Source organism: Zosterops lateralis (genome assembly GCF_965231275.1).
Source record: "Zosterops lateralis genome assembly, chromosome: 5".
NCBI lineage: Eukaryota > Metazoa > Chordata > Aves > Passeriformes > Zosteropidae > Zosterops > Zosterops lateralis.
Window position 1 is genome coordinate 24,058,559 of NC_139766.1, and position 13,784 is coordinate 24,072,342.

The window sequence follows — 13,784 nt, forward strand, 5'->3', positions numbered from 1 at the left end:
AGATAAAATTGTATAGCTATCTGTGATATCCATAAATTACAGATTTATAATTTATAGATCTATATAAACATAGATATTTATGACATAAAATTTTATATATTAAAATAGTAGAGAAAATTTGCAAAATAAATTTAGGTTGTAACCTATCAGCTTGTCCTTCCTCTGTGTGTATGAAGGAAAAAAGCCAGAAGAAGATTTTTGACTGTATATTGGTGTGGGATAAAACCAAGAGGAGCCAGCAGGAGACAGTTGCAGATCCTGTGGGGCTGTAGGAAAAGATGTGGTGACCAAGTGACCAATACTCTTGTCTACTCCAGCACTGCAGCTGCAGAAAGTAATGGCTGAGAGAAAAGCAGTGTCATCTCCATTTAATGTTTTGAGGAAATTGTGTGATAGTGCCTCGTAGGGGCTGCCAGAAGGACCAAATTCTGGTCGTGTGTCTTCTGAGACCACTGTAAAAGATATCACTGTTAGCTGAGGCACAGCAGCTGTCCACCCTGAGATCCTTGCCACTGCAGTGTGACCCATTTGTATGACCTATTTAACTCTGCCAAGTTGTACGGAGCTGGGCAGGCACATTAAATGTGTCTTTTCAGTCACGCATTTAAAGTAAGGATGGTTTTTATATCTTCTTACTTGTAAACCTGTTTTTTTCTGCTTTCTTTAGTTTCTTCAGCAATGACAAAGAATAGGGTTTCAGATGACTACAAAGAATGCATAGTTGCAGCTAACAGACACTGAACAATAAATCCTCTTGAAAGATAAAAGGAAAATTTTCTGAGAACTAAAGAAATCAGTACCTGGTCAGTGCAAGGTGTAGTAATCCTGAGAGAAAGCTTTGCTGGGAGTTGGGTCTTAACTTAAAAGAGTCCTTTCTCCTTTCAGTGGCTTAGGAGTGCTTTCCTCCAGTGACTCAATGGAACTAACAAATGTGAATTTCATCTGTACTAGAGCAAACCAGGAAAAGTTTAGTTTTGCAGTAGCATGAGATACAATTTTGGCTTGGGGTTAGGCAGCTAGGCAGGTGTCCTTGAGTAAATATATCACTTGAAAGCATTTTCTTTGTTGGATTTTTCTGCAGTCCTTTCCAACAAAGTGCCATTTTTGAGACCATTGGGAAGTAAAAATTATGAGATTGTTAGCAAAAGCAAAAACTTCTTTCAGGGCTCACTGATTGCATCTTGTTGGCATGTGTGGTTATTTGTGCCCATACAAGATACCAGCTTTCTGAGGTATTGTTTGAGTGATAGTTAATGTTAGTGACTTTGGCAAACATTATTCATATGATGACCATCCAAATAAAAGCATGTAGCCAAGCAGGAGTAGGTGATGCTGTTTTTTTCAGAAGTAGGCATTTGTTCATTAGCAGAAGAACGGAGTTTCCAAACTACGTGGCTGCCAAATAACTGGTATTTTTGTTACTGCTTATCATAACTCAGATGTGAACTTTTGGCATAAAGATGGGTGCAATTAGTTTCAGCATTCCTCCTCCTTCGATTGTTTTCTAAGTCTATTAGGTTACTATGACCTCTATGTCCTGTATATTTTTGTTAAATTTGGAAATATTGTTAGGAACTTTCTTTGAATGCTTATGCATTTTTATTCGATTTATTAGATTTACACATTGCTCCACCAACCATTTGAGAGTGACCAGGACTGTCCTCCACCAAAGACTAAACATAAGAGTTATTCATGATGCAGTTGGAAAAATTATAATGCAAACAGTAAGCCAGATGGAAAATTTTACAGGCATCTTTTTTCATGTCATGAATGATGCTGTCTCTCTGGGTTATGGGCTCTCTGCTCTCTCAATTGCTGTTCCTTCCCCCTCAGGCTCCCCTCCAGAGCTGTTAAGTTTCAACCAGAGAAGAAAGGGAGATTTGAACTCCTCTGAATTTCCAAGTCTGTGTTTTCTGTGGTGTGGCTGGCAAGCTTTGTGTGCGAGTGTTGGCACGCCGAGAGCCGTGGCAATTAGCATGCTGCCTGCAGAACAAGCAGGGCTGCTGTCCCCCAGCCCCAGGAAAGGCCTGGGAGCAGATGTAGGGAAAGCCCTGTTCACCAATCCTGCTCTGTCATGCAGGGTGAGTAAGAGCTGAACACCAACAGGCTCCTCTGCTTCCCAGTTTTTTATGAAAACAGGTCTCCACCACAGGCTGTGGTTCTGTTCCTCTTGTAACTCTTCATGTGGCAGCTTAGCTTTACGTTGGAGATGGGAGTTCTCAGAGTACCAGGCTGTACATCCTGTCTTTACTTGTCCACACATCTACCATTGCAGCTGCTGATCTAGAAACATATATATCTAAAAACTTATTCTCTACTGGCCTGGAAGATTTATTGATGTAAAGCATATTCACTGCTTGTGTGACGAGGAGTGGTGTAGATGCATATGTATAAGTATAAAACCTGAATTAACTGTATATGCACACATGCAGATTCAATCTCCTTGGTGCAAACCAAAATGTCATTGCTTGGACTTGGTTTGAAAGAGACTTATATCAGTTTTTACTTAGCCTCTCTTAGTTATTGACTTTTAATTTTTACACTTTGAAAGGAGTAAATCCTCTATAAGAAGTGTTATGAAATTGGTGTTGTTTCTTCTTAGAGATAGTGGCCATGTGAAGTGTAGCTTCAAGGTTTTTATTTCAGGAGAAAGCACCTATCTCTTTTCTCAGTGGCTTCTGACCGGTTACATTTGCAGAGGCAGGAGAGCAGTTGTGTTAACTGGCTTGCTCATATCTGATATGCAAAGTGTTTTTCAAACAAATTGCTTGCTTGAACCATTGTGGACTTTTTTATATCTACTCTTTCTGCTCGCTTCGAAAGCCCTGCCTTTTCTATTTTGTAACATGCTGAGGTTGTGTGGCCGCCTCCAGCAGTAGGTGAAGAAATTAGTGAGCCTTTTTCAGTTAAAAAAGTTGGCAATATCTATGTTTGAAAAGAAGCAAGTCAACAAGCTTGTTGTAGTTATATATCTTGGAAAAAAAAGAAAAAGGTTTCATATGTACCTAGTTTTCAAACAAAACCTGCACTGACTTCTTAAATTATGAGACTGGAAATGTCTTTGGTTCTTTATGTAGCTAATGGTATGACTGTTCATGACCAGTTACTGAATGAGGGAGAAGTTGGTTTGGTAAGATTTTTATTTTTTTTTTCAATTAAGGAGAGCCTAAAGTGTTGAGGTTTTATGCTTTTTGTCTCTTTTCAGGATAATATCATATTATTCTTAAGAGGCTGCAAAGAACTGGGACTTAAGGAATCTCAGCTTTTTGATCCTGGTGATCTGCAGGACACATCAAACAGAGTAACTATCAAGTAAGTACAACAGCAGTTTGTGAGTAGCATGTTAAAGTTTCAGGCACGTGTGATGCAATAGTAAATATTTAAGAATGAGCAAAAAGCTATAGAACTGTAATTAGTGTAAGGCAAATAGGAAGCAAAGGTTTGGGAAACTTGCAGTGTTGGGACGAATAGATTGTTGTGCTTAACAGGTTTCGTCCCAGAGACATCAACCACAGCTCTGTAAAATAGGACAACACTGGAGCATGCTCTCAGGCATGTGGTGTGAGTGCTGGGAGTGTTCTGTGCAGGGCCAGGAGTTGACTGGTGATCCTTGTGGGTCCCTTCCAACGCAGTTTATTCTGTGATTTTGTGAAAATACTGTCTTAGTTAGGCAATGAGATTCCAAGGGACTTAGGGGTTTTCCTAATCTAAATTGATGACATTCTTTTTTCCTCTGTCCAACTAATAAAATATTGTAGTCTGGGGGAAAAGAAGTCACAGCTCTGCTGTTTCAGATTAAACTGTTCTGATGGTGCAATATAGGACATTAGAGGTCTCTCAGATTGTATGAGATACAGGCATAAGCATGGTCTCTTCACTTTCTTGGAAGAGCTATAGCTTGAGACATACAGTAATTGGGCTAACGAGAGTCTGTGTGAACTGGAAATGCTACAATTTAGATAGTTTTTTACTAAAGCCACACATCGACTACAACACAAATTGCACAGGCAATTGCATACCCTTTAAAAGCAAAAGCACCCCACACTTTCATAAAATTAACAAAATTTATAATTGGTGTTATTTAGAAGTTTTCCTGAAAGTTTTGGGTCTGTCATGTAATATTACAGTTATAACAGAAGTTATTGTTCTACAGACAAGCAAATGCTGCTGAGTTGATTGAATGGTCTAATTTCATTTGGCCAAAAAGATCACTAATGAAATCCTGGTGAGACATATCCATTTTAGAAAAGTATATGGAAAAAATTTACTAAATTTCAGTAGCATTTTTTTTATTCCTTTCTGGCAATGGAAGCTGGGCAAGTGTTCATGGTGTTCAGGCATTGTCTGGGAAAATTCAAAGGCTCTGAAAATTGAATTGGCCAGTGTCCTTGTTTTAAGGAATACCACTTTTTGCTCCTTCCCAAGATTCTGACTCTATTATGAGGCTCTTCTTGCTCTCTACATGGCAGTGAGTGGCAGCTATGTGATGTATTTCTTCTAAATCTATTAATACTTAAATGCAATAGGTTCCTTATGATGTCCTGTAAAATCATTACAATGACTGACTGCAGAGCGTTGAAAAAACTATCCATAATCTTCATATAAAGCCCTAATTTCCACATGAAACCAGAGAGGAAGAGTTCTTCTGATAAAAACCTTCATCTTTTGGGGTTGAGGATGGATGGAGTACCTTGATGCAGGCAGGTTGAGAGGCTTTGGCTGGGGTGGAGCTCGAAGCAGAGCTGTTCAGTATGTCACTAAGTTAAACCTGGTATCATAAACCCCACAGGGCTGGCCTGGCCCTCTGCTGCATATGAGGGCTTCAGAGAAAGCAGCTGTGGAAATGAGCCAAATGTTTTCCTAGCACTGTCCAAGTTCATGCTGAGTAACTGAGTTGAGGTGTACAAGCCAAGTCCATGACTGTTTTAGAGAAATATGTTGAAGGCTGTCTTCTGCTAGCTAGTTCCCAAAGCATGAAGGTGATTTTTTTCCCTCTTTGAAGACTTTTGGGTGATTTTTTTAAACATGGTGAAAATATTATTTGTTCTGTGGTAAAGAATGAGTATGACATTGCTTCATATGCTGAAGATAATGACATTTTAACTATTTTTTTTCCATATAGATGTTAATTGAGGCATGCATTAGATCGTTTGGATCACTTTGCTTATAAAAGTTATGAGCTAATGCTGTACGGAATTTTTTTGCGACTCTTTTCCACTGTTATTTTACTAAGAAAAAAACCAGGACTGTTCTATTTTTCTTATTGTGTGGGTATTGGTGGACAAAATTTTGGCTTAAAAAGATGTTATCAAAAATACTTTGTTTACCATTGCCTATATTTAGGCTTTTGTTGTTCTAACAGATTTGAGTACATTTACTTTTGGTTTTGTCAGATAAACTTTAATGCTGGAATGGTCTTACTGTTATAGTAGAAGACAATTCCACTATAAATAATCAGAAAACAATTTTTACTAATTCTCAAGTAATCTTATTTAGTCTTCAGCACCTATGTATTTCCTTCATTTTTTAGTGCTTTCTTTGCTGGATTTTGAAACTTTGTACCTTGTTTTTAACATAAAACTGCCACTCTTCCATGAACTTAAGGGAAAAAAAGAAGTTGAGAAGGATGATGCCAATGTTCAGTCTGAGTGCTCAAGTATATGGTTAAAAGATAAATGTTTTCTATGGCATGTTCTGTTTTAGATGGCAGGGTCTTTGTTGCTTCATCCATTCACTTTGTTCTTTGTAATGTTTGTTCCCACAGAAGCACCCACAATATTTCCTTAATGTTTTGTGATGCTTCTTAGGCTTGTGCAGTTGCTTCCAGAATCTGTATGGGTTGCAGGGCAGAATCTGACTGTTGGATAACTGCAGAATGTATTTTAGCAATGAAAACTTCTGTCTTCCTTTTTTAAGAAATCAGCAACTCTGTTTAAAGGAAATATTTTGGCATTGTCCTACTTTACTGTGGGACCATTATAAACACATTTTCTTTGTGTACTCCCAGAATTCTAATTTAATGATTGAAATAATGGTGACAAAATACTCCCATGTTATGAATAAATGAATGTGTGAACTACACCTTCTTAGCTTTCATGTGCTTCCAGACAGCAGAAGTATTCGGCAGGCTTTTGTTAGGGAAAATGTGATCTGCATACAGCCTCTTGGAAAGTATGTCTACTTTCTGATTTTTTTTTTTAATCTTTTTATGTGTTTGTATGTGCAACCAGGAACACTGACTATAGTAGGAAGCTGAAAAATGTAAGTACGTTATTTGGATTTTTTCTTTTTGTCTGGTTAATCCTGTTATTGGCCTGATCAAGAGTTATGTCAGTAAAAACTAAGTACACCTGAGTATTGCTGAAAAGTCTTTCTGAGTACAAACCTAACTGGGTTCTGCTGGAAATTTAGGTATAGCTGCTATGGCTAAGCAGCCTTATGATAGAAATAAAATGGAGAATATTTGTCTCTTCTTAGATACTCTTAGATGAGTGATAAAAGTGATTTCTGTGCTGTCCAGTGTGGTGTTTGCTGGGAACAGTCTGATTCACCATGAAGCCACATTTTGTAGCCCTTCACAAATATATAGGCATAGAGTACAGTTGCACAAAGTGTTTAAAATGAAGCAAAATGACCATTAAATTGGGATGCAAGGCCTTACTATCAGGTTTGCTAGCTTTCTCCTTTTTCTTCTAAATAAATCAGAGTTTCCCCAGAAAAACTATTTCCATTTAACTTTAATTTCCTGTTAATTTTGAACTAAGGGCAATGGTATTGGATCCTGTACTTGTTAACTAGAAAAGAAGATGTCTAAACTTTGCTGGTCTCAGTTTAAAGCCTAGCAAGCTGTCTGTCCTTTGTTAGCTGTAAACTGGTATAATTTTTGTTTGGCTCACATCCCTATAATCTGATAGGAAATGCCAAGATCTCTTCTAGTAACTTTGAAAGCCAGTAATCATAACTTCTGTGACTGGAGATAAAAAACCGCAAACAACACCAAAACCACTCCCTCCCCCAAATTGTTTCATCCTGTCTTTTCCACCATCAGTAGAGTAGAATCTTCTGCACCCAGTACACAGATTTTTACAGAAGGAATTTAGCTTTGGTATTTTTACACTTTTTGTGGGCACTGGCTAAACATCTTTGTACAGATGTATTGCTTTAAAGGTGAAGTTTCAAAAGTATCCTCCATAATGTTCTTGTAGGCAATATATGTTTTCCAGGTGCATGATCCTGCAGCCTCAGCTGGCAGCCAGCCGGAATTGCTTGCAAATGTGAAATTTTCTGCCTTTTTTTTTTTTTTTTTCAAATAAAGGAAGAAGAGAGAATGTAAATAAATGCTAGCAAGAATAAATAAAATACTAAAAAACTAAAAATCCCATAACCTTCATCAACAAACTGAATGGCAGAATGAATTAGACAGTTTCCTGGTTGCTAAAAATACTGTTATTTGCAAATATTTTCATTTAACTTAAGAATGTATACTGTAAGACTTTTTTGCATTAAATTTGTAAAGTGGTGTTGGTTGAAGGAAAACAGTTCAGATAAAGGTTGTTTTATAACAAAAAAAAAATCAGTACTAGCAACACTACCTCCTTTCATTCAGCACAGTAGTATTGATTTGGATATAATTTTTAAAAAAAGGGAAAAAATTTTGAACTTTATTAAAAATGTTACTCAGTTATTTCATAACATGTGTACTACTTGTAAACATAAGAAAAATATAAACTATATTTGTATATAAAATACATATTTTACATTATGTACCCCAGTTGTTTTTAAACAGAAAGTTTGTATGATGCTCTGTCCTATTCTGACAGGGCCTCAGCCAGTGCTGCATAATTTTGGACATTACACTTAAATGAAAAATGGGGATGTCACAGCAAGTTGATAAGAAAGGTCTAGCATGTTGCTAGAGGAGGAATGTGGATGCATGTTTTAGGGAAGAAGAGTGTGAGAGATGTTTGTTCGCAGTGAAATCCCCCTTTGGGATTTCTGCTAGTCTCATTTCATTTAGTTCACTATATAGCAGGAAGTATATGGCCCTGTCCCATCAAAACATGAAATACTATATTTGAGTTCATGAATCTTTTTTGCTACAGTTAATTGCAACTATTATTTATTATTAGTTGCATCTCTTTTCCATATAAAAATATTTCCTGTTCATTCTGCAGCTAAATACTTTGCAATGTCATGGAATATCCTAAAATAAGGAGCATTAAATGAGAAAAAGACCTAAGTTCTAGGGTGATGGTTTTTCATTTTTAACCAGTGCAAAACACAGCACTGAATTGAATTGCCTTTGATGAGCAGTTTCCAGTCCAAATAGCTGCTGCACAGGTATTATTAAAGACATTGCTCTAAGTGGAGACATATGTGGGTGCAGAAAAGGCCTTTCCCTGCATGGTATAAATGTCAGCATTTTTGGATGTATTGGATGTGACCATCCTAAGCATCTTAATTTCTCATTTTCTAAAGTAAGTGCAACACCAGCCGTGTCAGGTCAGATATCTTTGCTACTTGCAAGAGCAATTCCTGGTCTTTTTCTCTCACCAGTTTTGAATAGATTTTTGAGTTATGGAGAGATATCAAGTCAGAAACTTTAATGAAATTAGTAACTTTTACACTGCAGTCTGATAGAAACAACAAGATGCTCATGACTTTTGATTAATCTTGGGCTAAGCAATTCTTGAACTAGCAGGAGCCTGGAAATAAATGTTCCTGTGTCATCTGGTTACTTACATTAAGGTGATTAAAAATCTGACTCCCTTTTCTGTCCTTGGAATAGACACATATTTGGCATGCTTTTAGGCAGGCAGACACTCTAGGTATATTGTTTATTACCTTGGTCTTAATGGTTTTCATTAATGACTACCAATATTAGCACTCTTTAGGGATTTTTTTTGCATTGAATTTACAAACAAATATATTTATGTGTGTCTTCTAGGACTTTCAGATCTATTCATCTAGTTTTTCTACTCATATCAGTATTTTCTATTTATTTTTCCAGGCAGACAGAATCGTTTTACTATTTTTATTTAAAAAACCAGGAAGATAATATGTTAAGTTACCTAATTTGTAGAACTGTTTTAATTTTCATAGTTGTCTGATGTATTTATGTTTAACCTTTGAAAGTCACTTCCCTTTCAGTTTTGATTTACAACAAAATTTTGTGCCGCTGTGCAGTTTAGAATAAATGAGGGATGTTGCAGGGAAGTAAATTTAGCTAAAGGACTGTGTAGATGGCTTAAATTAACTATTATTAACTTCTGCAGGTATTAGTCACCATTTATTGGCTAGGGAAAGCAGCAAACAGCTGCACGTCATATAGTGGATCAACCCTGAACCTGAAGGAGTTTGAAGGCTTCCTGGCACAAATGAGAAAGGTATATTTTTGTTATGTTTTGGGAATGAAAATTTGCTTCAAATTATTACTCCAATAAATAAACTGTTTCTTGCTAAATATGAGAGAAGTGGGGCTGGAGTGCAAATTCCTTAGTAAACCTCTACCTGCATCAAAAATGTTTCTGATTCTATCAAACTCTGAAAAGCACTTTAGCAGCCAGCTTTGTGGTGGTATCACTGATGCAGCAAGTGATGTCAAATAGGGCTTTAGAATTGTCATGTGCCTTCTTCATCTTAATTTCCATGTGTTTTGGTTTGAATTCTTTTAAACATTCAGTCTCATGGGCAGCTTTTTTGGTTTTGTGTTGCAACATAAAGCATCAAACCAAAGGATCTAAATAAAGCTGAAGTGGAGGAGAAGGAGATTATATTTCACCAAGGGCATAGTTAGGATAAATTTATTTTTGCCAAGCTCTAAATTCTGGCTGAAATCATAGTTGGTGGTTTATGATGAGCTGATCTCAGCTGGAAGGGAAAAGTTGTGTTTGCTGTAGGGTGGTTAGGGGATTTTTGGTTGAGCATCCTAGCATGCCCTGGAACTTGACATCAGACACTTCACCTCATGGTTCATGCTGATGGTTAGCATTGATAACCAAACCTATTTTTCCTTGGGATTGAAGGGGCAAGGAGCAGATGTGGAAGAGGATTGGCAGCACCATGTGCTGGGACTGCATGTGTTGGACATACTACTCAAGCAAGGCTGTGCAGATTTGTTCTGCAGTCCACAGAGCCTCGTGCCTGCTACTCCCTCCCCACCTCCCATGTAGTGGCCATGTCATGACAGGCAGTAGGGTTTGGGGGCCATGGGAGACTCTCTGGACTTAAATTCTCCTTGAGCTCTGTGCTGCTGCAACTGTGCCAGCTGCAGCTCTTAATTTGGGGATCTCACACGGCCAGGACCACTGGAAAGGAAGAAATGCTTGTCTGACTGACAGCAGTTCCTACACCCTGGTGTGACCCAAGAACCTTAACTAGATGGGTAAAATTCCTGTTTGTGACCCCAGTTCCTCTGAACAAGCAGATGAAAATGGAGAGGGAAAGAGAACATCTTGCTTCTCTGGAGAAGTTTATTTTAGTCTTCATTTTATGACCTGTGCTTATCACTTGGGACTTTGACACTTACGAGTGATATGACTGAGCCTAAGTAATAAAAAGATGAAGTTAGTACTTGAGTTGTTTACAAACAGAAGAAATGGGGAAGGAGCAGTATGCACTCCAAAGAGTCTGAAAGGCGAAACATACCCAAACAAGGGAGCTAACACAGAAAAATTGCCAAAGTGCAGTTTGAAACTATGCTAGTGCTGCATAATATCGTGGTTTATTTTTTAATATTTAATCTCACACCATGAAGCTCCTCTTTTTCCAGGTGATATTTACCCATGAAACTAATCATCAGAGCATTTTGGAGGTCCTATCTTGAACCCTTTCATAGGATGAAATAGGCTAGGGGCAAAAGGAAGCGTTCTCCAGGGAGCTAGTGGTCGTGAAGGGCATGGCTGGGCATTGCGGAGTGCTGCAAATTAAGGACAAAAGCAAGAGGCTGGTATTTGATTTGTTGCAAATGTTGGAGTTGGGAGAAGAGTAGTCTCATAAAAGCTGAAAGCTATATATGCCTTTAATGCATAAACAGAGCATTTTGCAGTCCTGAAAAGTCTTATTTAGGGTGATGCTGCTGTGCAGGCTGCTGGTGACTTCTTTTATCATGTCCCTACTCTGGTACCCCTGCAGTATTTCCCATTGAAAATTGTGGGATTTTATGTTACTGCATTTGAAGAGGATTTGGTTGTAAAATACAACATGTTAATCATGCTGTGCAACACTCTGATGTTCTTTATAGCTGAGCTAGAGTGATGAAAAGACACTTTATCACATTCTCTACTGGCATTTTTTCCACAGAATTTAATAACTAAATTGACCATAAATTCAGTGCGGTTTAGTTTTTCTGTTGTAAATCCTCTCTACCCTCCTTTCTTAATAAGCAAATCAAAAGACAGCTCTGATGTAAGTTGTCTCAGACTCATCTTTTTCTACTTCTCATGCTGAAGGGGATATTAATTTCTAATTTTACTCATGCTACACTGTTTTCAATTTCATTAACTCTTTGAGTATTCATTCTTCTTTACTTTTAAACTAGAAATTCCCAACGACAAAATATCCATTGCTTTTTGATTATATTCATTGGGTGGAACTTCCTGGACATATGCATCTTGTATTTGGCAATCACACTTTAACTGCCGCTCAGTGACATACTGTGTTTTTAATTAGATAATATGAAAGACTGATGTGCTGTTGTGTGTCATGTCGTGGTGTTATCAGTCCCACAGATAATCACATTCCCACTGATGGCATTTGGGAGATGACGTGTTTGTTCAGGGCAGGACAAGTACCCGTCTGTGTGACGGCATTGTGTTGTGAAAGTGTCTTTGCCAAGGGGAAAGCTGTAAAGAACATGTTTACAGAAGTCTAGGATCCTGTCCTGGTGGCTGCCTCCTAATTCCTAGTGAGCAGCATGCAAAATTAACATAAACAGGCCATTGAAAGTAGGTTCTGCAGAACTCATTAGTTCACAATTGGACTGTTTTCAAACTCTGGGAGATATTGAATGTGGGATGGGGCTTTTTGCCCAGTTGAAGTCCCTGTAGCTGCTGAGCAATTCTGTGTCATTCAAATACAGTAATTTAGGAAAATGGAAGTGTGCCTAAAGATTGAGAATAGCTGATTGGTATGAAGGGATGAATGGATTTAAGGAATTTGGATTTTTAAAAGGTTTTTGGATCGTGTCACAAATGGGATTTTCATAGGATTTGTAGATTTGTTCTTGGCTGTGTGTAAATCATGCAGATTTCAGGGAGACAGATTTTTATTGTCTATTGTTTCTTTTAGTATTTTAGTTCACTAAGCAGAATTGGGAAAGGAAATTACATAGGATTCCTTACAACTTTTTAAAATGCATTTTATCTTTTTTTAGAATATATTTTCACTTCTGTTTACTGTGAGGTTACTTAATGGCATTACCACAGTTTAGCTTGGCCTTAGGTGACCTTTGCCGCGGCCCTTAATGTGGCATTTTGGCAGATTAGTAGTGAGTGGCACTAATTAGGCCTTCTTCCTGAAAAGTTTGCAGGGTGTTTGGTCCGATGTCTCAGCCCCACTTCAAGCCTCCCTCTTGTTGGGCAGGGGAGTGTTGGTGTATTACCATAGGGCTCTCCCCTCCATCCCGTTTCAACCCGGTGTTTTGTGGAGGCAGCCTGCCGTAGCATACTGTGATATTCCTGATTGATCTTCTCATTGGCAATACTAGTGACGGGTAAAACCTTAACAGTCAGGGACAGTGGCAGCTCTGCTCAATATAGCCATTGTGCTTCAGCTAGTGGTAAGCAGGGGGTGCTTCTTAATTAGGAATTAATATTCAAATGCTTCTGGAGAAAAAAAATAATCACATTCCAGCCTCTTTGGGTCACAAAATGTCAGTCTGATAATGGCACCCACATCTCTGACTTTACTTACTGTCGGGGGAGAAAAAACCAGATTTATCTCTGAACAAACTTAGTGATTTTTGTTTTTTCTAAGTCTGTGCTATTGTAATTAATGTTCAGACACTCTAAAACAAGGGATTTATTATAATGCAAGGGTGAGGATGGCTTCTATTGACCTTTCCCTCTGCTGGAGTTTCAGTGTTTTAGTATGTGCTGCTTGCACTGGAAAGAATTTATAATCACAGGGCTGTCAAAGACAACCATTGTTCTCCCTGCTCTGAACATGTGGGTCAGCTACAAGTGCTTTCATATCCCCCAGAGCCAGGAGCTGGCAAAGAGTAAAGAGCACAACTGAATTCTTCTGAGGCATCGGGAAAAGCATTTTGCATATTTTTCATTGCTGATTGCTTGAGAAAGACATCCCTCTTTCATAACAGGAATTTCTCTTCAAGGTAGACAGAGGCTGAAGCACACTGCTTTATTATTTTGCCGAGCTGAAGCAGCAACAACAAATGCTGTCTGCTGGGGTCCTGGCCAGATACAATAGATGGGCAAGGAGAGGGGGGAGATATTTTGGAAAGCAGCAAACTTAAACCTGATGCAGGCACGATGTTAAAATTGTAGTGCCTTTGGCTGTGCTATGGACTGTGGACGACAAGTCAAGTTTCAGGTTACTTTCACTTTTGATCAGTTTATTAACTGGTCTACTGGAACTTTTTCTCAGTTCATTGTACTAATCTAATGAGAGTAGCTTCTTCTTAAACAGCATAAAGCTGGGTTATTGCAAGCTTGCACTTTGTTTTGAAGGGAAGAAGGGGCGCAAAAACCAAGGAAACCCTTTTTGGGGGAGGAGATTTTTAGTATTTGGGAAGATGCTTTGTTTTCTGATGTGTAATGCATCTC

The 13,784-nt window shown here is 38.2% G+C and overlaps 1 protein-coding gene across 3 annotated transcripts in view; it reads left to right on the forward strand.

Annotated features, from left to right (window-relative positions):
* LIMCH1 (LIM and calponin homology domains 1) overlaps nucleotides 1-13,784 on the forward strand; it is a 172,910-nt gene that overhangs the window by 96,948 nt on the left and 62,178 nt on the right. For 2 of the 3 annotated variants that reach the window (XM_083860854.1, XM_083860855.1), the window contains exons 4-6: nucleotides 3,206-3,312; nucleotides 6,231-6,261; nucleotides 9,276-9,386. In XM_083860854.1, coding sequence (XP_083716980.1) covers nucleotides 3,206-3,312; nucleotides 6,231-6,261; nucleotides 9,276-9,386 — 249 coding nt within the window. Of the gene's footprint in view, nucleotides 1-3,205; nucleotides 3,313-6,230; nucleotides 6,262-9,275; nucleotides 9,387-13,427; nucleotides 13,552-13,784 lie in introns of those variants that run through there. The other variant, XM_083860856.1, reaches the window with a different exon arrangement.